The sequence below is a fragment of the Thamnophis sirtalis genome, unplaced genomic scaffold (genome assembly GCF_051295495.1).
Source record: "Thamnophis sirtalis isolate CommonGarterSnake01/CBP01778 unplaced genomic scaffold, rThaSir2_p1.2 scaffold_3, whole genome shotgun sequence".
Lineage (NCBI taxonomy): Eukaryota > Metazoa > Chordata > Lepidosauria > Squamata > Natricidae > Thamnophis > Thamnophis sirtalis.
The window spans coordinates 139,226,381-139,251,065 of record NW_028261383.1 but is presented as its reverse complement, the minus strand read 5'-3'; the positions used below and the strand labels follow the sequence as shown (position 1 = coordinate 139,251,065).

Here is a 24,685-nt window from a genome sequence, read left to right as displayed (position 1 = left end):
TGAAGAACCCTGTTCCAGCTTCTTGTGGCAATTTCCTGACAGACAACAACAACAACAACAACAACAACAACAACAACAAAGTGAGGAATAAGACAATACAAAAATTCTTCTCACTGCAGGCAAATTCATTTTTATTTGCAACATTAAAAGCCCACATACTTGAAACAGATAAAGGAAATATGTTTCTTAGGCAATCAATCGTTGTACTAGAAAATCTGTTTATGAGGAAAACAATCCGTTGAAGGCATCCATTTTGAAAAAGGTTCATTCGTGCACACTAAAACAGTGATGGCGAGCCTATGGCACGCGTGCCACAGGTGGCATGCGGAGCCATTTGTCGGGCACAGGTGGCCAAATCAAATATTTATTACACTTAAAAACCAGCATAAGAAGGCTGGGGTACAGTCAATTAAAAACCATAGAAAATACATTGTCTAAAAAACTATTGTTATAACAAAACCAAAGCGATATAAAACACACAGAGAGAAGGGGAGATATAAAACAGAAGTCCAAAAGGACTCTGAAAGGAGGGATAGGAGCATTATATATACTCCATACATTAGGGGTATAGGGGAACATCAATGCTAGTACAAGTATTCCTTGACTTACAAGAGTTTGTTTAACGACCGTTCGATGTTACAACAAAGTTACAATGTTACAATGACCATTGCAGCATCTCCGTGGTCACCTGATCAAAATTCAGCCACTTGGCAACTGACTCATATTTATGATCATTGCAGTGTCCCGGGATAATGTGTTCACCTTTTGCAACCTTCTGACAAGCAAAGTCAATGGAGAAACCAGATTTACTTAACAACGGTGTTACTAATTTAAAAACTGCAGTGATTCACTTTACAAAAGCCATAAAATGGGGCAAAAACTCAACACATTTTTCATTTAGCAATATAAACATTGGGCTCAGTTGCAGTTATAAATCGAGGACTACCTGTACGTGATTTCAAATTACAGAGCACTCCAGTATGATGAACTGGAGTGCTCTGTAATTTGCTCTGAACCTAAGACTAGACCAGAGCACAGGTCATCATTATCTGATGGATGTTAAGTGCTGCAGCTCAGACCTGGCAACATTATAGGTTGTAGTACGGTTGGTATCGAAAACACCCAAAAGGTATAGATTTGTTATGAATGTTTATGCAGTTATGGTGAGATAACGCTAGTACAAAGGTTTTAATAAAACAGGCACCGGAGAAACATGTGCTCCGGTGTTTCTGTGTGTTCTGTGTGTTGACTAGGGCATGGTGACTCATGCCCTAGTCAACTCCCGGTTGGACTACTTTAATTTGCTCTGTATGGGGCTGTCCTTGAAGAGTATCCAGAAATTTCAGCTGGAACAGAATGCAGCAGTGTGGGCAGCTATACATTATTTCTAGAAGAACACACGTTATTTTATGTTTTTTTGCTCCAGGAGCTGCCTTGTTTACCAGTCTGCTTCTGGATCCAATTCAAGGTGCTGGTATTGATCTTTAAAGTTCTACCTGGCATGGGGCTGGATTATTTGAGTGAATGCCTCTCCCACCAGATCCAGCAGAGAGGGCATGCTGGGGTCTCGATGACTGTCAGCTTTCCCAGGTAAACCAGACTGGAATCATGACCAGATGAGCTAATTCTAATTTATTGTGAGGCCCCATTAGCAGAATCTTACACATCTGAAAGTACAAACTTCCCACTGTCACTTTTAACTACCCAATCACTTGGGCCAGGAGGTCCTTCCAAAGTTTCTTCTGGCTGTGAAGCCACTGGTGGTTTTAGGATGGAGGCAGCACTCAAGGTTTGGTCACGGGACATAAGCCAACCTGGTCCTGAAGATTATCCACCTCTTTTTTTGACTCAAGCAAGACCCCAGTGCCCGAGTAGCCTATTCTTGGTTTTCTCTAATTCAAATCTTTTTGCATATTATGGCTGACTTTTTCAATTTCACTATTGGACAACATTTGTAACAGTATGCATAGTATCAGAGATGGGTTGCTCCTGGTTTTACTACCAGTTCGCTTCGCGTATGCACAGAGCAATTAACACTGAACTGCACACGCACGTGCATGACTAAACAACATGCTGGCAGTGGCAACTGGGGAACTGGTTTGGGGGCTTGACCAGCTTGGGCCGCTGCTGGTTCTGTGACCCAGGCCAAAATACCACTACCGGTTCGGCCGAACCAGGAACAACCCACCTCTGCATAGTACCTGTATTTAGGAAGTCAGTCTTTAAGGGACTTCCTCTGTTGCTAAGTAGAAGATCAACCATCCAGTTGGGAGGAAGGCTCAAACAAGGAATCAGCCTAGTCTTACTACCTAATATCTGGCCTTTTCCAGATGAAAACTACCAGTCTGGGGAGATTCCTGTGAAACAGGCAGATGACACCAAAGTAGCAATAGCATAACTCTTAGACTTATATACCACTTCACAGTGCTTTACTGCGCCACCATAGCTCCCAGTTCAAGAACCTAGCTTGAACTTTACATGTCTGCATGTGATTTTTCACACCTGACGCTTCCCAACGTTCCTTAGTCAGCCAAAACTATACCAATCCCCTCCCTGCTGACCTGTATTTGTTCTATCCCAACTCATGGCAACCATCAACTTCCTTCCAAAGTAAGAATCGTCAGAATTTTCTATGCTTTCATGCTGCCTTTAGGTAGCATTGGAATTTTAATACTAATGCAGCTAAAGCTGTCTTAAACCAGTCTCCCCTGACTGGGGAAGATCTGAAAGCAACACAATGTTGCTGATGCGCATAATGAGATATAGTTGGGAAATGCTCTTCAGAGTTTGTCAACCTCAGCAAATTTAAGATGGGTGGACTTCAACTCCCAGAATTCCCCAGGCTGGGAGATTCTGGGAGATGTGGTCCACCCACCTTAAATTTGCTGAGGTTGACAAACACTACTCTACATGTGTGGCTTCTGACCTATCTCACCTGATCCAGGTACCCAATGATGTCGCACTGTTGAAGTTAGAAAGTTGCTAATTTGATAGCAGAGTTTTAGGAGATGAATATTACATTCTTGGCCTTTCTAAACAAAAAAACCCCAGTATATATTAAATGCAGATACAAAATGCAAACATTCCTAAAGACTGATCAAATATAAGAATTTCCTGATATATTTTTTCAGCAGTAATACATCATGAAGAACCCAGCACATGATTTGTAGCAATTTACCAATATTGTGAACACTGGACAAGAGGCATCTTGATTTTTCCTTTAAAAAAATATATAGAAATAAAGATGTTTGTTTGATTATAAGGTTTCTTCCAAGTGGTTTTGACCTCGCTATTATTTTTATTTTATTTTACTATTTTGTGGCATATTTTGGTACTAGGTCTTATCTATCATCTACTTGATATTCTAGGATAGAGGGTGAGGTTTAAAATACTTTATTTAAATAAAACCAATAAATGGAAAAAAAAACCTTTGATTTTATATTCTCAAATTGTTTGAAATCAAACAGCTTTTGATTTTATGGGGAAGGTTATTAAACCACAAGGCCTTCCCTATTCACCAGGATGATGCACAGCCCATCACAAGATTGAAATCCTGTAGGCCAATATGGAAAACAGGCTGTTCACTTCACATTTCTCCGGTTTAACCATGAGAATGCCTGGAGAGAAGAATAATCCAAGCAAGGTACATTCTTGCAGCCTGACCATTAGTGATTCCACTACCAAACCACCTGATTTTCACTTGCTTCACTCTGTCTGGACAAAATTGAACAGAATTAGGTGCACTCACTGGAGAAGAGCCTAATGCTGGGAAAGATTGAGGGCAAAAAAAGAAGAAAATGAGGTGGCTGGATGGAGTCACCAAAGCAGTAGGCATTAACTTAAATTGAATCCAGAGGGGGCTAGAGGACAGGAAGGCCTGGAGGAACATTGCCCCTGGGGTCGCAATGGGTCGGACAAGACTTCACAACAGGTGTGCTATTGGCAGAAGTACCTCTGCCTTGTATCTCCGGGGCTGGAAAGATTCCCCTTGTAGTGCTGATATGCAAATTATTGAACATATTGTGCAAGGTTGCCCTCTTCTCTAGTTCCTTAGAAGATTTACATGAAGGAAACACCAGAGTCAATCAACTGGATAGTGAACTGGGCATGCAGTTATGAGGCCACTGCCATGCCCCGTAGAAGTTTTTTTATATCATTATATGGTTGCGTGTATATGTTTACTTCTCTATGTCATGTGCTCATCACACACTAAATAATTAATAAAAACCTTAGTAATTCGAAAAATACTTACTACTAGTAGTATAGTAGTAGTATAGGTCAAATGGTTGGTGATTAATACCTGCCAAATCAGGCTCAGGAAAAGATAGTCATTTTTTTAAGGGGCTCACATCTGAATGGCTTCAAAGGCTTTTTATCTGCTTTGTCCTCCTTCAGTCAGAACTTCTCAGGGGCAGATCACTTCTTTGGCAAACTCCTTGTAAGGCCAGGGATGGTGATCGTCTTCCACTACAGCGTCCATTGGGTGAATTTTGCTCTCCAGAGAAATCTGAAAGAAGGCGCTAAACCAAAGACAAACAAAACCAAATATCACAATTTATGTATTCTCTTTATATTTCATACTTCTAAGGCACCCATCTCCCTCGAAGACAATGACAATGAAGCTATCAAACTGCTGGAGAGCACCTGCCTTTTAGGATCAACCATCACCAGTAAAGGAACAAGCAGTCAAAAATTATGCACAGAACCGGCACCTGGTAAAGCACCTATAAAGGCCTTGGAAAATATATTTAAATACTACAATGTGTGGTGCCTACAAAGATCTGAATCATTCCAGCAATGATATTCCCCCTGACACTCCATGGAAGCAAAAGTTGAACTTCAAAGAAGCGAGATAAAGAGAGTATTGACCCATTTAAAGTACAGCATTGGAGAAGATTCCTGTGAATACTATGGCCAGCCAAGAAAACAAACAAATGGATGGTACAACCAATCAATCTAGAGCAGAGTTATCAAACTCAAGGCCCATGGGCCAGATCTGGCCCACAGGGTACTTAGATCTGGCTCATGGGGGCACACTGGAAACAGTGAAGGACCAGCCCGCAGTGCCTCTGCCAGCGAAAACAGAGCTTGGGAAGGCTGAGTTCCATTTTCGGCCATGACGGCCTCCTGCAGCCCTCTGCCAGCAAAAACAGAGCTCAGGGAAGTCCGCAAGTGGCCTCCAAGGGCTCCATTTCTGCTGGCAGAGGGCTGCAGGAGGCTGTAACAGCCGAAAACAGAGCCTAAACAAGTGACCTCCAGCTGGCCACATTCACCGTGGCCCTGCCCCTCAGCCCCCTGAGGTCAAACACAACCCTGATGTGGCCCTCAATGAAATCAAGTTTAACCCCCCCCCCCCCCGATCACAAATGAACAGGGTCAAATACTTTGGACACATTATATGCAGACTTAGCTCAATGGTAAAGGCCCTAGTATTGGGAAAGGTGGATGGAAAGAAGAGAAGACGACAACCAGCAGCAAAGTGGATAGACTCAGTTGCAAGGGTATCAGGTATACAATTGAAAGACCTGAAGGGCCAGGTTAAGGACAGATTGTCATGGAGAAAATCTCTCTATGAGATTGTTCGTCAGATAATCAATCACAAAGCATTATTAGGACTACTGTATTCCCCTGCTGTTCAGGAGAATAAGTCATGGCCACTAAACCCAAGTAAAACCACCCATAAGGATACTCACATGGATGCTTTTTTGGATTTTGGTTGAAGGTGTTGGCTCAGATCTTCTAAGGGTTGCACTTTTCCCTGCACCACAGCAGGATGCTTAGGTGAAAGGGTGGCAAACACCGGTGAATTCAAGCGTCGCCATTTCAAGAACCTACCCAGAGACAAGGCCAACTTTGGCTTGGGTGACACCTTGGAGTTGACAGCATTTGAAGAACTATGGCAGTTGTCCAGTTCAGAGTCCATGGAGTTCTGAGCCCTTTCCAGAAGGGAAGGAATGAGATCAGAACCAAGCCTGTTAGGCTCCAAGTTCTTCTCCGTGACAGATGCATCGCCTAAGGTTACCCGCGGAGGTGAGGAGTATCTGGCAGTGTTTGGCATAGGGAGTTGCTTGGGGCATTGAGAAGGAGGCAGAGGATCAGAGGTACCAGTGTAAGCAGCCAAATGGGAAACAGGGACAGTAAATTGACATAACTGCAGGGAAAAGAGAAAGAGAGAATGGTTATTATAGCATAGACAATGACATGGAATTCTTATAGAAAATTGAGGTCTTTATTACACTTGGTCATCTGTAACCATCTCTGCTAGGCTTCACATTATGGCCTTCCTGCTATGTTTTTCTACAGTTCAGCATGAGCAAAGCAGTGCTACTGCTGATTACAGCATGCATAATGTCACATTCACCCTGTTTAGCTTCTGCCAGTAGGTAGAAACCAGCCAGTCCAGATGTACCAGAAGTCTAATCTGCACATTTGATCTCAAATTAATTTTTGAGAGTGGGAAAATTCTACATCTCTTATGGCCCCTTGGCTGCAATGTTGCAGCTTCAGATGCATGACCAGTGCTAGAATTTTCTCTCTCTCTCTCTCTCTCCCTCTCTCTCTCTCTCTCTCTCTCCTTCCCTCTTTCTCATCATATCTATATCTATATCTATATCTATATCTATATCTATATCTATATCTATATCTATATCTATATCTACATCTACATCTACATCTACATCTACATCTACATCTACATCTACATCTATCTACCTACCCACCTACCTATCATCCATCCATCCATCCATCCATCCATCCATCCATCCATCCATCCATCCAGCTCTCTAGCTAGCTGCTAGCTAGATATCATCTATCATCATCATCTTCTAACACTGGCTATATAGCAGTGAAGGATACTCCTTAACCAATTCAGCACTAAATATATTGTACATGTATGAACATACATAGAAAAAAAACTAGTTCAGAAATCCTATAATGTTTCCTATACAGAAATGTGTATAACTATTACAGTTCTGACACAATTCTTAAATACAAATACATTGTTAAGCAAGTGTGATACCATTATGCAACAAAACTGCAGTGTTAAGAACTCAGGGGTCGGTGGGCTTCAGTCTATTCCTTAAAACAATAAACCCATTTCCCCCAACGTGAAATAAATTCCTGCCCAAAATCAGAAGGGCTGCTTCTCATTCATAAAGCACATACTTCATATGTATAATACCCCAAGTTTAGCTTCAACATATTCATTCGGATTGGGAGAAATCCCCCATCTGAAGATCAAATCAAAATATCAAAACAAAATATTGGGATAAATTGATAGAATTTTAGTTAGAGCAGTTTTCCAGAGTTCTAAAATGTTAGGAAACTTTTCCCCCTATTGATATATTTTAATTGCCTACTCTGTGGTTCTCCAGAAGATGTTTATAGAGATGCTCAATCAGGCAGGTCGTGATTATCCCAAAGGCACTTCAACTTCTGAAGAAGCTTCTTGGATGAGAAGCAAAACATTTTCAAGGAAAAGACCAAGACTTCCAGTTGCCTTTTGAAAATCATTTTGGGTTTGATGATAAATAGTATTGGTATCTATGTTGGCTATGCATAGAAATAAATCAACTAATTATAAGAGTTCAGCTATTCAACTTTGGTTTCAGTCTGTCAAAATTGTTACCTGATTATCATGACCATGTTATACAATAGCATATTCCTAAATAAATCCCTTTAATAATATGTATTCATAGTCCTTGACTTAGGGCCAGTTGCCGAACAACCCTTTGATGTTACCACAGACCTCCTCTGAGGTATTTTCGGAGTTACAACACACACACACACATACACACAGACACACACAATTGCCTTTTGGCTGTTTGGCAATTGGCTCATCTTTACAGCTGTTTGCAGCATTCCTCAGTCATGTGACCACAGTTTGCAACTTTTTTGCTAGTTTCCCCGCATTCTGGTTTCCAGGAAAAAACACCCATTGAGAAAAATGGATTAGCTTGATGACCTCTGCATTCGCTTAACAATTACTATGTTCACTTAACTATTGTAAAAAATGTTTGCAACTTCAACCATGTGATGTCTTGATTTATAATTGCAGCAATTTATGACTATAATTCTGGGCTCAATTATGGTTCCAAGCCGAGGACTAGCTTTAGCCATGGGCGTGATACTCTAGGGGTATATTGGCAGAGTGGAACTGAATTTTGTTTGTTCTACTCATGTAGCACAAAAAGTATTTGTTTTTAAATGGTTAATCAGAGGAAGCAGAAGGTAGTTAATTTGGACTTTTTTAAAGAAAAAGATCACCTTAACTAATGCTGACATTTGGTGTAATATTTCATAGGGAAGATGAACATTAGTTCTCCAAGCGCTGGTGAAAACCAGCAAACTAGCACTTGTGAAAATGATTGTTTTCTGACCCTGTATATACTAAACACCTTAATAATATATATTCAAGCATGTGTGCATATTTTAGTTAGGGAGAAATGTGACCTGGAGCATGCAAGGGAACCTGTCAAGAAAAACAAAGATGCCTTTTAAGAAACACAACTTTGTGGGAGTTCACAGGACCTCATGCAGAGACATGCATCTCCAAATTACATTTTGCCTTTTGAATTGAGCTCTTTGCCCTAATTCTAGTTTCTATATTGAGGGGTGCATAGTCCCAATATTAAATGTATTTTTCATAGAAACACATTATGATGCCTTATACAAACTTCCTAGAAATGAAATGCATTACAAATTTGGCTACAGGGGAATAATACTATCTAGTCAGAATATAAAAATGTTATAATAAAAAAAATAAGATCTATGATTTAGAACTTTCTAGATACCTGAAATGGTTTAAGGTTAGTTGCCAAATCAAAATGATGAGCAGCTTTAGTCCAACAACAAAATTATACTGGGATTAAATAAACTCCCAAATCTAATAACATTATAAGGGAAAAGAAAATAGGAAAAAGCAGGATCTGCGTCTGTGTGGATAATGCCAGTAATTCTTTTCAAATTTTTGCTAACTCTGTTCCCTAATTCAGTTTTATTATCAGGATCAATGGAATGTCACTTGGGTTTACGTCAAAAGCACCCCAAATCAAGAGCACAGCCTTTGCCAGTATTACATGCTGAAGTTTCTGTATCTCCGTACATTGAATTAAGAGAGTTCAGCTTATTTTAGTGTTTGTAAACAAAGATGCCTCTTCCAGTTTTCCTCCCCTTGAAATTCTCACATTGTCAACTAAGATGGCCTCAAATTGTCTCATGTAATTCAAAAGAATTTGCTGTTTCTTGGTGTTTTCTATCAAACTTCTGCATCTTGTCACACAGATATCTGTTCTGTTCTGTCTGTCATGCTTTTATTTATCTCCCTTGATCATTCATCCTGTACAGTGCGAATTCCCTGGTGCATTTCTTTTGCCCTTGGCATGATACGTCTTTGTTTCAAATCTCACCAAGCAGTAGATCTCATAGCATGCCATTTCAGGTACCAAATGTGGTTGCACAGAATGGTACAAATGCTTTCCCTCCAGTTTTTCCTTGTCTACACTGCAGTATTGGAGAGGAAGGACCTACATCCTAGCACTGCTCACTATCACATTTATCCAAGGATTTAAAAGGGCGTAACCACAGTGTGAAACTCTCCAATGTAAAATACCAATGTATATGTCCATAGAACTTGAGACACCAATTTCAGTTTGCTTTATACAATAGCAGATTCACGCTGATCATTCCGTCACAGTAAGACTGGGTGACGGATGTCTCTAGATAGCGTTGAGTTGCAGTTCACGTCTTTTCTCATTGCTAGCCATACAGATTAGAGCAGATGGAGAGTTCCACAAAAATACATTGCTCATCCTTGAACTGACAATGGCATCGTACACAAAAATGTTGCACCCTAGGAATTCTAAGATTAGCCCATTTCATAGTAGGGGGAATGGAATAGTCCAGGAAATGACTATGCAATATTGTTCATCCCTAGATGATGATATTTAAATTGCAATTGTCATTTTTGAGTCTTATTTTTAAAAGGCATCAATTAATCTGGAAATGAGGCATAATCGGCTGAGGAAGTAAACATAGGGGGTTAATCAGTAATAGATTGATCCATATATATATGCAGAACAAAGATCTAGTTTAATCCTAAAATGAAGTGAGGATGCATTCAAAAATAATTTTGCTGATGAATTTCTTTCATTTCTGCTTTATCTTCACAAACTCTTTTTTCCTTTCTTGTAGGAAGACTCTTGGTTGTCTAAGAGTGATTTCTAGCCTAAACGTTAGTAAGCCTTGCCAAATTATTATCTTTCACATTAAAAAAAAAGATTTTTAACAAGTAACTCATCTTACTGTTTCTACTGGTTGTTTTGGACAGACAGATGGTAGTCCAATCTCTTCTTTAAAATCTCCAGTATGGATGCTCCAACATTGGATTTTTTAAATAAGAACTTGGAACAACCATTTGTCTCTAAGGGCATAAGGGTTTCCTGCCTGATAAGGGGGTGGACTAGAAGACCTCCAAAGTCCCTTCCAAGTCTATTATTCTGTTATCCCCACCTACACAGCAGAATATAAGTAGACAGGTTTGCAATTTTCTACACCATTTCCACTCTGCTATTCCTCCAAAAGCAGTTTGAAGTTCTACTGTAGCTGTTGGGAATTGAGGGAACACCATAAAATTCCATAGGGCATTTAATGTTCATCATCCAATTGACCAATAGGAGAACTGGGGGGGGGGGACCCGCCATCTAATCAATTTCCTGAATGGTGAGTTCCAAAGAGACTCCATTTCTTTTCAAGAAAAGCAGAATTGTGGTTTCCCCCACTTTGCATCCATTCAATTCACTTGGTATTTTTGCTTGGTCATTTTGAAAAATAATGTGAGAGTTTATGTTGCAAAGATGCCATTTGCTGTGACACATAACTGTTGCAATTATTGTGTAGATGAAATGATAATGCTTGGCTTAGACCCCAAAGCCAATATCTCCCAAGATAGCACAGACTCAGAACTCTTCTAAATTGCTGTAAAGTAAAGAAAAAAAAAATCTTTATCTGACAAATAATATTGTGGCCGAAGGAGATGCTTCAGTAACAGACTGCATGATTTTAAAAAGCTGCTATTAGATAATCAATTTCTAAAGAAGAAAAAGAATTAAAATTAAAATGATAAATGTGGAGATATGAAGGTGGAGAAAATAAAAATGTCTGGATGGTGACAAAGACAATGAAACACACACACACACACACAATGATTGTTTCAACTTCTAGTTTTATTTAACTAAGGAAAATGAAAGGAGGGGGAAGTATGGCAAGACTCGATGAATAATGAAAAGAAAACTCATTGCTTGTAATTAAAACAAGGTGAAGCACATTCTAGTTTTAACAGACAATAAATAGCAGTGACCGTATACATCTTATGGGTTGTAGCTGCTAACCAAGCCACAACGGAAGACAGCATGGACAACTGGAGGCCAACAACATGGTTTCAACTATTTTATTTAATTCCTAGGAAATATTGTATTTTAGTTGAACAGTCATTCCACCTGAGCTAGAACATACCCATCGTGTGCATGCCATTCTAGGGAAAAAGTGACACAATGGTTGATGAACCATTTCTCAACTTCTTAGAATAAGTGAAAATAATCATGGCAAGAGGTAGATTAGCTTGGGTCCCCTTCCATGGTCAAACAAGCAGATAGAGAAATAAATATAGTATCTTATTCCTGCCATCAGGAACCCTGAATTCCTACTGTAGTTGTGTGAACTGGAGAGCAAAAAGAAAGCATATTTTTGCTTCAGTTAAGGATTGTGAGATCAAGGGCTGCTGTGTTATGTGGTTTGATGCTATGCATATGCATTATATATAGACTTACCACACTCAAAGAAATTGGGTGGGCTATCACAATTGGGTAGTCATGGCTAGGAAGGTGTTTGCTCAACTTCAAGTTGTACACCAGTAACATCCTCACTGGAGATGTTCTCATTTCAGTCACTCATACCCTGGTCATCTCCTGGCTGGACAACTGCTGCATGGAACTTCCCTTGAAGAGTATTCGAAAGCTACATTCGGCACAGAATGCAACAGTGGGACTTTGGGGACCCCTAGGGTAGCTCATGTAACACTTCTGCCACATGAGCTACAGTAGGTGCTAGTTTGCTTCCAGGTTCAATACAAGGGATTGGTCATCACCTTTAAAGCCCTTCACGGAATATTTGAGGAACTGTCTTGTCTCAATTATACTGGCCCATTCCAATCAATCAAGCAGAGACAGCATCTGTGTAATCCATCAGTCGAGGAATTTCATCTGGTGGGATCCAGGAAGAGGGCCTTCTGAGCTTCTATCCCTCCCTTTTGGAACATCTTACCCCCAGAGATAAGGACAACCCCCCACTCTTCTGGTTTTCCATGATGGCGTAGAGCCATGGTGGTGCAATGCTTAGAACGCAATATTGCAGGCTTACTCTGCCCACAACCTGCACTTTGATCCAGAGACCTGAAAGTTGACTCAGCCTTCCATCCTTCCATCCTTCCAAGGTCAGTAAAACGAGGACGTACATTGTTGGGGGGGGGGGCGCAATATACTGGCATTGTAAACCGCTCAGAGTGTGCTGTAAAGCACTATGGAGTGGTACATAAGTCTAAGTACTATTGCTGTTTCTGTATGAGTGTAAAGACCTGACATAGTCTTGATACAGCCTTAGGAATGGCTGCTGGCTTGAGGAAACTCTCCCTGCCTTGTTAATCTTTTAGCTTTTTCAATTTTTCACTTTGGTTTGTATTTTTACCTGTAAATTTTACATTGTTCTTAATCCTGTTTTTAATCTATGCTTTGATTCATGTGTTTTCATTATGAAGTTGTAAAACTCGCAGAGTCACTTAAGTGAAATGGGTGATGCAGAAATCAAATAAATAATAAATAAATAAATAGCCAATTGTAATCTAGCATTAAACCCTTAGAAAAAGACCAGGCTGCTAAGAAGCTTTTGCAAACTGGGATGTCCCTTCCTTGACACTTCTACTTCAGCAGGAATGTGTATTTGTGAATGTGTCTCTAGAATTTGGTTTCTTCCCTATTCTTAATTGGGGCAAGCTGACTCCCACTTGTGCCTGAGACTTCCAGCCTAAGGCTTGTGAACAATGCAGACTGATTTATTCTCTATTGGAGTGGCTTGCAATTCCCATGGGTATAGTATGCCAGAGGCCATAATCTATTATTAGTCTTCTTTAAAATATATTCAAACATAGGATATACTGTACATTTTCTAAATAACTAATGTATGACTAAAGAACCCCTGAAAAGATTCTAAGGAGCCCTGAAGTTACCCCCAAAGACTTTCAAAACATTATTTTGGTGCATTGCGTAGCTACAGTGTTGACCTTTCTAAACAGACAGAACATTTTAATTAATCTCCACAGTTGCATTTTCAAAGTTGAGAGTCTCAGGAAGTTCTGCCTAAATTGCAGCAGTGCTGCTGGGCTGCATTTAGATTTCTTTGATCTAACAGAAATTATCACCCCTCGGATTGTTTTAAGATCACATCCTTGGTATGTTCTCATGGCCTTTTTGACGATAGTGTTCTAGTTCTGCCAATATCACAGAGATTCCCAAACCGTTCTGTGTATTTTGCAACCAATGATGAAAAGCAGTGACCACAAAAAAAGGGTCAGAACTGAAAAGTCAACCTAAGCCCAGCTAGATCAAATGATAGAAATAGTATCTGCGTGACTGAACTAACTTCCTGAAAATAAATGAAACATACTGAGAAGTTGTATGAGCCTCAATTCCACTTAGTTGTTCATAAACCACTGAAATATTTCAGGCACATACTGACTATGATTAATAGCTATAGATTATTTAAACAAAAGGTCAGCCCTGCAATTCATCTTCACCTTTCTGCTGGGTAAGCTTTTAAGTTTTTGCTGACGTTGCTCATCGTGAATGCAAGGGGGGGAAATACATTTCTTCTGGTATTTCCAATCATTTCAAGGGCTTTTGACCTCTGCCTACTTTGAGACACATGGCAGTCAAGCCTCTATGACAGGCATATACAGGTAATTTTCGTCATGACATTTGAGATCAAAATTTCTGTTGCTAAGCAGGAAAATCAATTACGTAGAACACCACCGTAAATATAATACATTCAGAAATTACAAAAAAACCTGTTCTCCAGAAAAGCCCAATAGATACTGCATGGTCCCATACGTACATTAGAAAGCTTCTTCTTATACTCCATTATTGCATTAGTTGAGGTTAAGTGGAGTCACCCTTCTGCCCTGAATGACCAATAGTATTTAAACTTTGGAATTTGGTGATGGATGTTAATCATCCATCAGAGAGCATATCCTTTAGTCTGCCTGTCTGTCTGTTTCTCCATCTGTCCCTCCCTCCCTCCCTCCATCCAGCTAGCTTGCTAGCTATCTCTAAAACTCTCCTGCTTGTCCTGATTGTAACCTTTAATTACACAAAACAGCAGGGGTGGGTTTCTTGCCCCGTTCCAACCGGTTCGGTTGGAACGAGGCCGGCGGCGTCCTCGCGCACGCACGCGGCATCCTCACGCACGCACGCGGAGCACGCATGCGTACTAGCATCTGTGTGATGCTCCAGCTGCTCCTGGAGGATCGCACAGGCGCTGTATGCGTTCTGCGCATGCGTGGAAGCGCAGAATTCATAAAAACCGGGTAAGGAGTGGGCGCGGGCGCGCGCGGGCGCGGGGGGGGGGGCTTTGCCGTTCCCGGAAGTTACTTACTTCCGGGTTCGGCGACCAACCGGATCGCAGGGACCGGTGCGAACCGGTTGAAACCCACCCCTGCAAAACAGTGCATCATAAGTTAATAATTTTTGAATAAATGTACATCAAATGGTCTAACTTAAAGAATGTATCCAAAATCCAGGACCCACGACTCCCATGGGATTGAAATTTGGCAAAGTTGTGACTATCTCAGTACTGTCATACTCCTGCACTACTGCACTCATGTGATCACAATTTCCAGCACTCCTTGCCAGGTTCTCAGAAGGAAGGGAATTGAAAGCTGCCAGAAAATCAGAAGACACTCCCTTCCTTGCTGATTGTTTCCCAACTATGATCATTCTGTTTCTCTCTGTAGGTAAGGAATTGTCTCTGAAATATTGACTCAACAAGTCATGAATTGTCTAATATAAAATACATTTGTCTGGTAGAATTGTAAAAACCCACTAAAGTAAAACACAGCCCATTGTTGGTCAATATAGAGCCATTCTGAATAAGAAAAAAAAATGATTAAATGATGTTAAATGATACCAATCATTCACGAAGTAAATTTACATTAGGCACCATCTTTTAAATATGTCCTCTAGTCTCCTTCCTCAGAGTCTGCTCCTTATCAAATTCTTGAGTTGTTCTCTAGGCAATGACTAGATAATTGATATCTGGAAAGAAGATTCTGTTTTCTGGCTGATGTCTTGCAAGAAGATTGTTCAACCCTTTTTCTTTGTTATTTACAGGCATAGAGAGGCCAGGCAGCTGGTTGCCATGGCATCCAGACTTTGTAGTGTATTGTAGATGTGGGAGGGGAGTTTATAGAAAAAGCAGTGTAAAAGTGAGCTGATCCGATATGAAAAGCTTCACTGCCATTCTCATATGAGGACTTTTTTGCCACCTGTGTTCTAAGATTCTATCATCAGCAAGGGCTGATGAAGGGACAGTGTTCTGGATGTCATGGCAACAGCCGACTGTAGATGGGAGGAAGGCAAGGGGGGGGGAAGAGAAGGGGGGAAGGAGGGAGAGAGAGAGAGAGAGATTGCTAACAATGAAACACTTATGACACCTGCAGGCCAGGGGAAGGAAATGCAGCCCTACATTCAGCCAACATTTTCCTCCTGGCTCTGCGTTTTTATTCCTGCCATGGGCTCTCCAGCACTATCGCCAGGGCCCTATTTAGCAGGTGGGGCCTCCTGCTTGAGCTGGCTTCTACGATCCAGCTTGCTCATAACCTGGGTGATGTCCACATTGGTGGCGGCTTCTTTAGCTTTGGCTTCTTCCTCCAGCTGCCTCAAGAGGATGGGGCTGGGACTGGAGCGCAGGTGCTTGCGGGCAAACGGATTGTAAGAGCTGAACAGGAAACAAAACAAAGCCAGAAGGTTACTCTTATGATCATTGTGATCATTATTAATTAACACATTTCCACCGCCTTTCAATAAAAGAATGGAAACCTGCAAAAGTGCCTTTTGTGGATTAAAAACAATCTGCCACAGATTTTAGTTCACAAAGGGTTATGCCTCTTAACACATTTGTTAGTCAGAAAGAGTATTATCAGGACTCCTACCATAAACTCCTTTCTTTTCTCACAATGTTTACAATTTTTAAATTTTAAATTAATGGTGAGTTATTTGTCCAACTGAACTCAGCATATGCCTCATTGTTTTGATGCAACCCAATCTAAAATTAAAACAAATGGAAAGAGCAATTAAACTCAATTTGTAGAAAGAGGTTTTCATAAAAACATGGCCAGAATATCCAGAATTTGTGTGGGTTTGTGTAAAGCCCTAAACAGATGGACAAACATTTTCGCCTTTATCCAAAAATGTTGGGATTGCATCAGAATGTGAGGATCATCTCTTTTCCAACTATCTAAATATCTTATTCCAATATTTTATGGAAAGGTTAAAAAATGCTCTAAAATAGAAATGATGAAACATGAAGAAAACCCTTTTGTTTAAACAAAAATATTGTGTAAACAAAAATATTTATTCAACACTGATGCAGATCTATAGTTGATCCCTTTTGTTGCTCATTGTAAATATTTGTTGCAATAAATAATCCTGCCATAAGAATTATAGATAAGTATTTCAGAAAGATGCTAACCAAATAGTATTTCACAAGCTCAGTATTCTGCAAAACTATGGATGAGTTTTGTACAGGTAGTCCTTGACTTACAGCTATTCATTTAGTGACCATTCAAAGTCACAGCAGGACTGAAAAAAGTGACTTATCACTCTTTTTCATTGCTGCTAATTCTGCTGATTGCCAGGGTTCAATCTTGACCAGCTCAAGGTTGACTCCGCCTTCCATCCTTCCGAGGTGGGTAAAATGAGGACCCAGATTGTTGAGGGCAATAGGCTGACTCTGTAAACCACTTAGAGAGGGCTGGAAAGCACTGTGAAGCGGTATATAAGTCTAAGTGCTATTTCTATTTTCATACTTACATACATACATATTTATGGCTATTGCATCCCCCATGGTCACGTGATTAAAATTTGCATGCTTGGCAACAGACATGTATTTATGATGGTTGCCGTGACCTGGGATCAGGGGATCTCCTTTTGTGACCTTCTGCCAAGCAAAGTCAATGGGGAAGCCAGATTCACTTCACAAAAGTGTTACTTACTTAACAATTGCAGTGATTCACTGAACGAGCATGGCAGGAAGAGTCATAAAGTGGGGCAAAGCTCATATAACAACCGTCTTGCTTAGCAATGGAAATTTTGGGCTCAGTTGTGGTTGTAAGTTAAGGACTATTAGTACTATTTTAGTATGTAGCACACTTGGTAAATATGCTCAGCAGATGTATTAATCAAATCATGATCAATATAGTCAGTGGTGGGATTCAAAATCTTTTATTACCGGTTCTGTGGGCGTGGCTTGGTGGGTGTGGCATGACTTGGTGGGCATGGCTTAGTGGGCATGGCAGAGGAAGGATACTGCAAAATCCCCATTTCCTCCCAATCAGCTGGGACTCAGGAGGCAGAGAATAGATGGGGATGGGGGGCAGTCAGAGATGGTATTTACCGGTTCTCCAGAACTGGTCAGAACCTGCTGAATGCCACCTCTGAATATAATTGGGTCTAGCTACAAAGGTCTTTCTAAGAGGTAGAAAGTTAAAGTTAAGCTCACTTAACTTGATCTTAAATGAGATCTTTCCACTCCTATTATAGGTTGTGGAATATTGGGGAAATTACCATGGTTCTCAGAAAGCAGCTGCTGTCATGTTTCGCTCCTTGCATAAGTCTTTGAAATATCCAAAACACATATAAAGCACCCCTTTTTGAACTGGCCCGTCTTTTCCAGACTTGCATGGCTCCTTCAGAAGCCAATTCTATACCACATGAAGTGTCTATGCATGTCTATACTATCGTACGGAAATGATGTGAGTTAAATATATACAGGTTGTGTTTTATTGATATGAAATCACTTCCAAAAGCTATTAGCGGAACATCTAAGTTCTAATTCTATGACATCTTAAAAATGCAAAAGCAACACATATAGAAAAAAAATGTGATTTTCTTTTAGGTAATTTTCGTTCTTTTTCTCTTATGAAATAGTTATTGATAAGTGCTATAACATTAACATTGAAAAATATTTATTTATTATTGCATTGATATGCCGCACACCTTGCGGTTCAAGGTGACTCTGAGAGCCATGATGTCTCTAATTTATCAAACTGGAAATCAGGCACTTTTCCCCAGGGAAAGATCACCTTAAATTGTGCAACTGTATAAATAATCACCAGTTTCCTTTAGTTCCTAATTTAAACCAATAATGAAGAAATGCAATTAAACCTCAGATGACTTGCCTTTTTTTAACCACTTCTTGTGGTACAATTGCCTTGGACAACATTTCTTTGTATACCGGAGACTTTAAATAGCGACCATAAGAATCCTACTAGGAAAAAGAAAGGGAGACTGGTAGTTGTAGATTGCAAGAATCCTAATTAAAATCATATCTCTATACAGCTGTTTAGGAGTCAAAGAGGCTGGGAGTGGAGGCATCAAGAGAATATTCTCACCAAGTGGCAAAAGAAAACATCTCTTCTTAATGCTAAATATGCATCCTGAAAAACCACTGGTTAAATTAAGGCTCATATGGTTAGAATTCACACATACACACACACAAAAGCGAGGCAAGGAAGATGTTTTCTCAGATGCTGAAATAGCCAACAGGGGTTGGGAAAGACATTGTCTACTGTTCTTGATGTTATTTTCTATTGAGCATTGAAGGCAGAGCTGCTGTTGCAAAATGGGAGGAGGGGCATATAAATTGAGTAAAATAAAATAAGAAAATAACTGAACAATTGTGGCAGAAGAAAGTTTTCCCAAAAATATGACCCAATCTTATAATTTTTTAGCTACCAAAAAAAAGGCACCAGGTATTTTTTGAGGGGGCGTGTCTTCCACTGAATTACCTTGCCGCAGCGGCACCGACAGTCCCACACAGCAGAATCTGCTGCCGGACCACTTCTTCTGCGGCTGCTTGCGCGCATCACCCCCGGCCTCCATTTTGCTGTCAGTGGCCTTCAGGAAAGGCCTCTGCAGCCGGTAAGAGAGCTCTGGATTGATCCAAAACTTTGTTATCAGCTGCATAGGCCTTTCTTGAAGAGCGTCTAAGGGCAAAATAGAGAACAGAGGTGATGCACGCATCAATCCAGATTTCTTAGCTTCAGAGGCCTTTCCAGAAGACCCCGGATGGCAAAACGAGGCTGGGGGGGGGGGTGCCACGCGCATCAATCCAGACCTCATTTCTCAGCTTCAGAAGCCTTTCCAGAAGGCCTCTGATAGTGAAATGGAGGCCGGGGACAATGCACACCAGCAGCTGCACTAGTGGGCCAGCAAGGCAAGGCAGGTTTCAGGGTGTGCAAGGCCTGGTAAGTAGGGTCACCTCCCTATCCCCACTTTAGCTTAATTTTTACCCATGCACCTTTCCCCCTCTGTACTCCAGAGTGGACGGGTTCTTAATTAAGGCTTATTTTGGGGAGGGGGAGGGCTTATATTGGGCACATGTGTAAAAATCAAGCTAGGACTTACTTTCGGGGTAGGTCATATTTTCAGGGAAACATGGTAGTACCTATAATAATAGACATCTTGGGTGCAATCCCAAAACAACTAGAGCACTATTTGAACACTCAAAGAGGCTGAAACCACTGCATGAACCCACCCTGTGTTCCCCTCCCCTAACAAGGAGGAGGCTAGACTAATAAGATATTTGTCCACTTCAATGCCCAAGACATCTCAGTTCCTGATAAACTGAATTTTCCTCTTGAAAAACTTATTCTTGTATGAAAATCATTCATTTTATATAATGAAAATCAAGCGGAATCAACCCCAAATTATCTTTCCTCACACAGAGACACTCCAATCTGTTCTCTTTGGAGCAACAAGGAAGAGGTATTTCTCTCTATATCTAGGTGTGTGTATATACAGTATATATGTTAGTAGTATCTTTTTTCTTTCCGTCAAAAATATCTAGGTAGCTGGAATGGAAATTCAAATGAAAAAGCAAAATGACCAACCTTCTTCATGAGCATATAAATATGAGTCTGTGCAGCATCTAAGACATAACGTTGAGGGTTTTTGAGGCCTTTGACTGTAATGGCCATAGTGGTGCCATCAATATTAATCCAACGTCTTGCTCCTGGGGCCAAGAAGGTTCTATAATTGAAAATTATGAGGAGAAAAAATGTTTCATAAAATCAGGGAGATGGGACTTTTTCCCATCAATAAAATGCTTTTTTTTCTTTTTGAATATGAAGTGATATTGTGTCGGTTTCACAAATCTCAAATATTATTAACATAATATTTGAGATATGTTATTAATTATTAACATAATAATATGCAGAATTAACATCACATGAGATAGCAACTATCACTGGAACCGTGAAGTATTTTCACCATCTTCAGATGACATAGGGTTAGGCTGTAGACTTTTTCAATGAAAAAAATGTCACATTTAATGGCTAGCTGATCAAAAATAATGTGGGATAAAAATCAAATAAATAAATAAAACAGAACTTTAGAAAAAAGTAGAATTCTGAATAATAGAAGAATTATATTACATTCTATTGTTGGATAAAGTTCTTTATTTCCATTATGGTGCAATATAATTATATTCTCAGACTGTATTCTGTCATTCCTTTCACTGCTTAGTCACAGAATACAGAAATGGAACTAAACAGATCAAGAAAAGATACTAGAAAGATTTCAAACTAGAATATACTCACTTGTAAATTTCTTCTGCTTTTTCTTTCGCTTTGGATTGATCTCCATACTTCAAATCTTCACAAGCTTCCCAAAATCCCAGATTCTCCCCTGATATTAACAGGAAGGAAAAACAGCATCTTATTTATTAAATGTCTACAGCCCCATCTCATTATTGAGAATGACTCTAGGCAGGGTTTTATAATATCAATTCTTGTAAGACAATTTTAAAAACAGAATAAAGTAAATCTAGAGTGACCATATTAAGACTATGAACAGAGTTCTAGAACATTAGCAGGTTTAATTTTTCTGACTCTGCTCTCCAAATAAAAATTAAAAAATTCCCATTATCCAAATGCTTACCCAAATAAACAGGGGAATTATTTCCCCTGGTATATGGCTGTCATCTTACACCTTTTTAAAAATTTTATGAATGTCCCAAACCAAGGGGATTTGTAAAGGACAAAAATTAATGTTTTTGAGCCCTTTTAGATTCTGTTTTGCGTAAGTATATAATGGCTTCTCATCTCACAGACAAAATCTATAGTAAATTACAGCTCTATTCTTATTATGGATAGCTGCAATGTAATCCCACATCACCTTACAAATAATTAAGGGATTAAATCACTTTCTGTACATAAAATTCCTCTCAGCTTGCTGTGGGGTGACAACAGTGACCTCAGACCAGTGGTGGGATTCAAACAATTTAACAACTGGTTCTCTGCCCTAATGATCAGCTGGGTAGGTGTGCCTCCGTGGTCATGTGACTGTGTGGGCATGGCCAATTCAACGTTACTCACGTTGATGGGCGCTTCACCTTAGCTGTTCTAATGTAATCAGGGTTAACTGGAGAGGCAGTTTCTGTAAGCAGGGCAATAAAGATTAGGCTAGAAACAACACCAGAATGTTTCCTTCCTGCCTTCCTTACAGGATTAACCCCGAAAAGTGTGGGGGGGAAACAAAAGGAGATTTCTTCCAACAACTGGTTCTCCGGACTGCTTAGAAAGTTAACAACTGGTTGTCCCGAATAAGTGCGAACCGGCTGAATCTCACCACTGCTTCAGACTGTATAGAACACCTTGACAAGTGGAAAAGCAGGTGCATCTTCATACCTACCACTAAACTCCTTCTTCAGGAATAGCTGGAAATTCTGACGTCCTTTGGGGTCTTTCATCAGCTCCCTAAAGTTTAAGGCCCATTTCTCCACCCGTGCCTTGGTGGGGATTTCTACCCTGCCAAAAGAGAAAAGGTCTCCTTTAAATTAAGATTGAATTCATGGACCTGCCCACAGATTTATTCATAAAGAAACAGTGCTGTTTCTCCCTGAAATCAATTATTTTGAGATTTGTCTGTTTTGTTTTGTGTTTGATAGAACCGAGAACTCTGCCTGTCCTTCCTTAGCAAACTTGTACTCTGTTTCCCTAAAAATAAGACTTCCCTGGATAATAACCCCAATCGGGCTTTTAAGCACATGCGCTAAAATAATCCCTCTCCTGAAAATAAGCCCTCCCTGAAAATTTTGCAACACAGCCACAGCCATGAGGTGACCACGCTCGCTGCCTCCTGCACCTCAAAAATAATAAGACCTCCCCGAAAATAAAGCCAAGCGCTTATTTCGGGGGTCAAAAGAAAATAAGATCCTGTCTTATTTTGGGGGAAACACGGTATTCATACGTGAGTATCTTGACTGCTTTCGATTGATTTTTCCTCTGACCTCTAATGTACTATGATGAGGACAAGCCAGGACATTATAGATAAGTATCCCTCAGGTCAGGCCTGACTCATAGTTAACTGCAGGGACATGGAAATATTATTTTCTTATCTAGTATCTTTAGTATCTAGACCAATCGTTCCCAACCTTTTTTTGGCCATGTCCCACCTAAGCATCTCTAAAATCCTGATTCCCTCTCCCCGTGACATATAATTCTTACTTTAGTCAAACACTGAACTCTACTCATATGAAGGAAGTCTAAAAGGCCATTACCTTGGTTTAAACAATGTTCAAATTGCCCCCATTAAAAATCAAATCGTGCCCCCTGTCGGTTGTGGGCCCCATGTTGGGAACCACTGATCTAGACCCACCTTTGCTTAACTTTTTCAAGGTAGCTAAAGTAAGCTAGGTATTGCCATATGGTATAGCCAGTGATTATGCATTGTAATATTTATTAGGATCATTATAAAAACATATTTCCCTTTAATTCACAGATTTTTTCCCCACTTTGCATGTTATATTTTATTTTTCTACTATAGATAAAGCATAGATCCAAATTACATTTTGGAGAATGCACAGTGCAGGCAGTCAGAGTAAATTTTGTGGTGGCATTTGCAACATGCATTGTTAAGATCTTCCTGCTTGAATGGGCCCTCATCTGCACATGTACACCACCTTCTGTGCATGCGCAGTGCTCACGCATTATATCAGGGCGCGTGGGCAGAACCTTCCGCAGCTGCCGCTACCAGTTTGCCCAAACCCGAGAGAACCGACTGAATACACCTCTGGTACATACAGACATTCATAAACTGAAAGTTGCTCTGATACTAAAACTGGACTGGAAGACATCCAAGGTTCTTCCAACTCTATTATACTGTTCTGTTATAATTCCCTTTATGATTGTAACCATCCCATCAAGCCCAAACAAAGTCTGGAATGGTATAGGGTCTCCTGCCATGGGCAGGGGGTTGAATGAGAAGACCTCCAAGATCCCTTCCAAGTCTCTTATTCTACGTTCTAAAAGAAAAGGAAAAAAGCAAAAGCTAATAGGAGTTGATGTAATTTAGGAGCTGAAATAAACACAATACATACAGTTTTGCATTGAGTTCCCAAAAATCCACATCATCAGAAACCCAAGGATTGCTGGGCAGGCATCCTGAGATTATAGGGTCATTGGAGCAGAACTGTTCACAGTACTTCACTATTCTGAAAGTATAGAGACAAAAAAAAAAAGGGAAACATCTAGATGCAGTTATTAGCCCAGAATCAATAAATGAATTTACATTATTCACATTTCCAATGCCATCCAAGCCAGGAGAACATTTCATTGCTGGTATGATGCAAACAGTAACACTTGCAGTTTTCTGTCTAGTGTATTATTGATGTGCCAGTGATTATCATTCCTGTGTTGTTTACGGGGTTAAGAGATATGAAGCTCTCCAAGAAACTGGCCTTTAAAAGTCTAATTATACTACACTTGAGTCTCTGCTGGTAGCAGCCCTTGGCCAACCTTATCTGGACTCAGAGGTTAGACATTTTTGCGCCTGATTACTATGATGGGAGACATTTCAAAATACTACATGGCACGTCCTTAGATTATTCCACTTTGGAATGTTACAATGGAGCAGATGCTTGAATGGATGCCCAAACACCAAAGCACCAGCCATAGAAAGCTTGCATGATAGACAGAAAGGATCTACCTTAATTCTATCCCAGATACAGCACTTCTCTATGTAGAGGATTTTTGTTTTGGCATGGGAAGTAATTCAAACATGGGATCTTTCACTTGCTGTTTGAAGACTAACTGATAACACCAAATAAGTTTTCTAAGCAAGTTCATTGAAGATTGAGCTGTTGAGCATTGGGTTTCTATTGTCAGATATTCAAGCCCACCTTACATTTTTAAGACAATCTAAACCTGGCTGGAATTCTGACGTTGATATGCTGTAGTTCAGGAATGAAGCTGGGATTTTCTAGAAACATCTCCCAAAGTACCTTCCAGCAATACTTGCTTATAGAAGGACCTTAGCTTTGGTTTTTCTGCAAGTATAAGGTAATTTTCTGCTTATAGATG

At 40.1% G+C, this 24,685-nt stretch overlaps 1 protein-coding gene across 4 annotated transcripts in view; it reads right to left on the bottom strand.

Moving 5' to 3' along the window:
- Positions 1-3,994: 3,994 nt before the first annotated feature.
- RGS9 (regulator of G protein signaling 9) overlaps positions 3,995-24,685 on the bottom strand; it is a 62,926-nt gene continuing 42,235 nt past the window's right edge. For 2 of the 4 annotated variants that reach the window (XM_014071451.2, XM_014071460.2), the window contains exons 12-17: positions 23,704-23,817; positions 22,017-22,132; positions 20,924-21,011; positions 20,216-20,354; positions 18,503-18,588; positions 14,770-16,041 (exon numbers count right to left, since the gene is read on the bottom strand). In XM_014071451.2, coding sequence (XP_013926926.2) covers positions 15,864-16,041; positions 18,503-18,588; positions 20,216-20,354; positions 20,924-21,011; positions 22,017-22,132; positions 23,704-23,817 — 721 coding nt within the window. In that variant the 3' untranslated portion in view covers positions 14,770-15,863. Of the gene's footprint in view, positions 4,521-5,693; positions 6,152-14,769; positions 16,042-18,502; positions 18,592-20,215; positions 20,355-20,923; positions 21,012-22,016; positions 22,133-23,703; positions 23,818-24,685 lie in introns of those variants that run through there. The other 2 variants (XM_087710214.1, XR_015696021.1) reach the window with 2 other exon arrangements.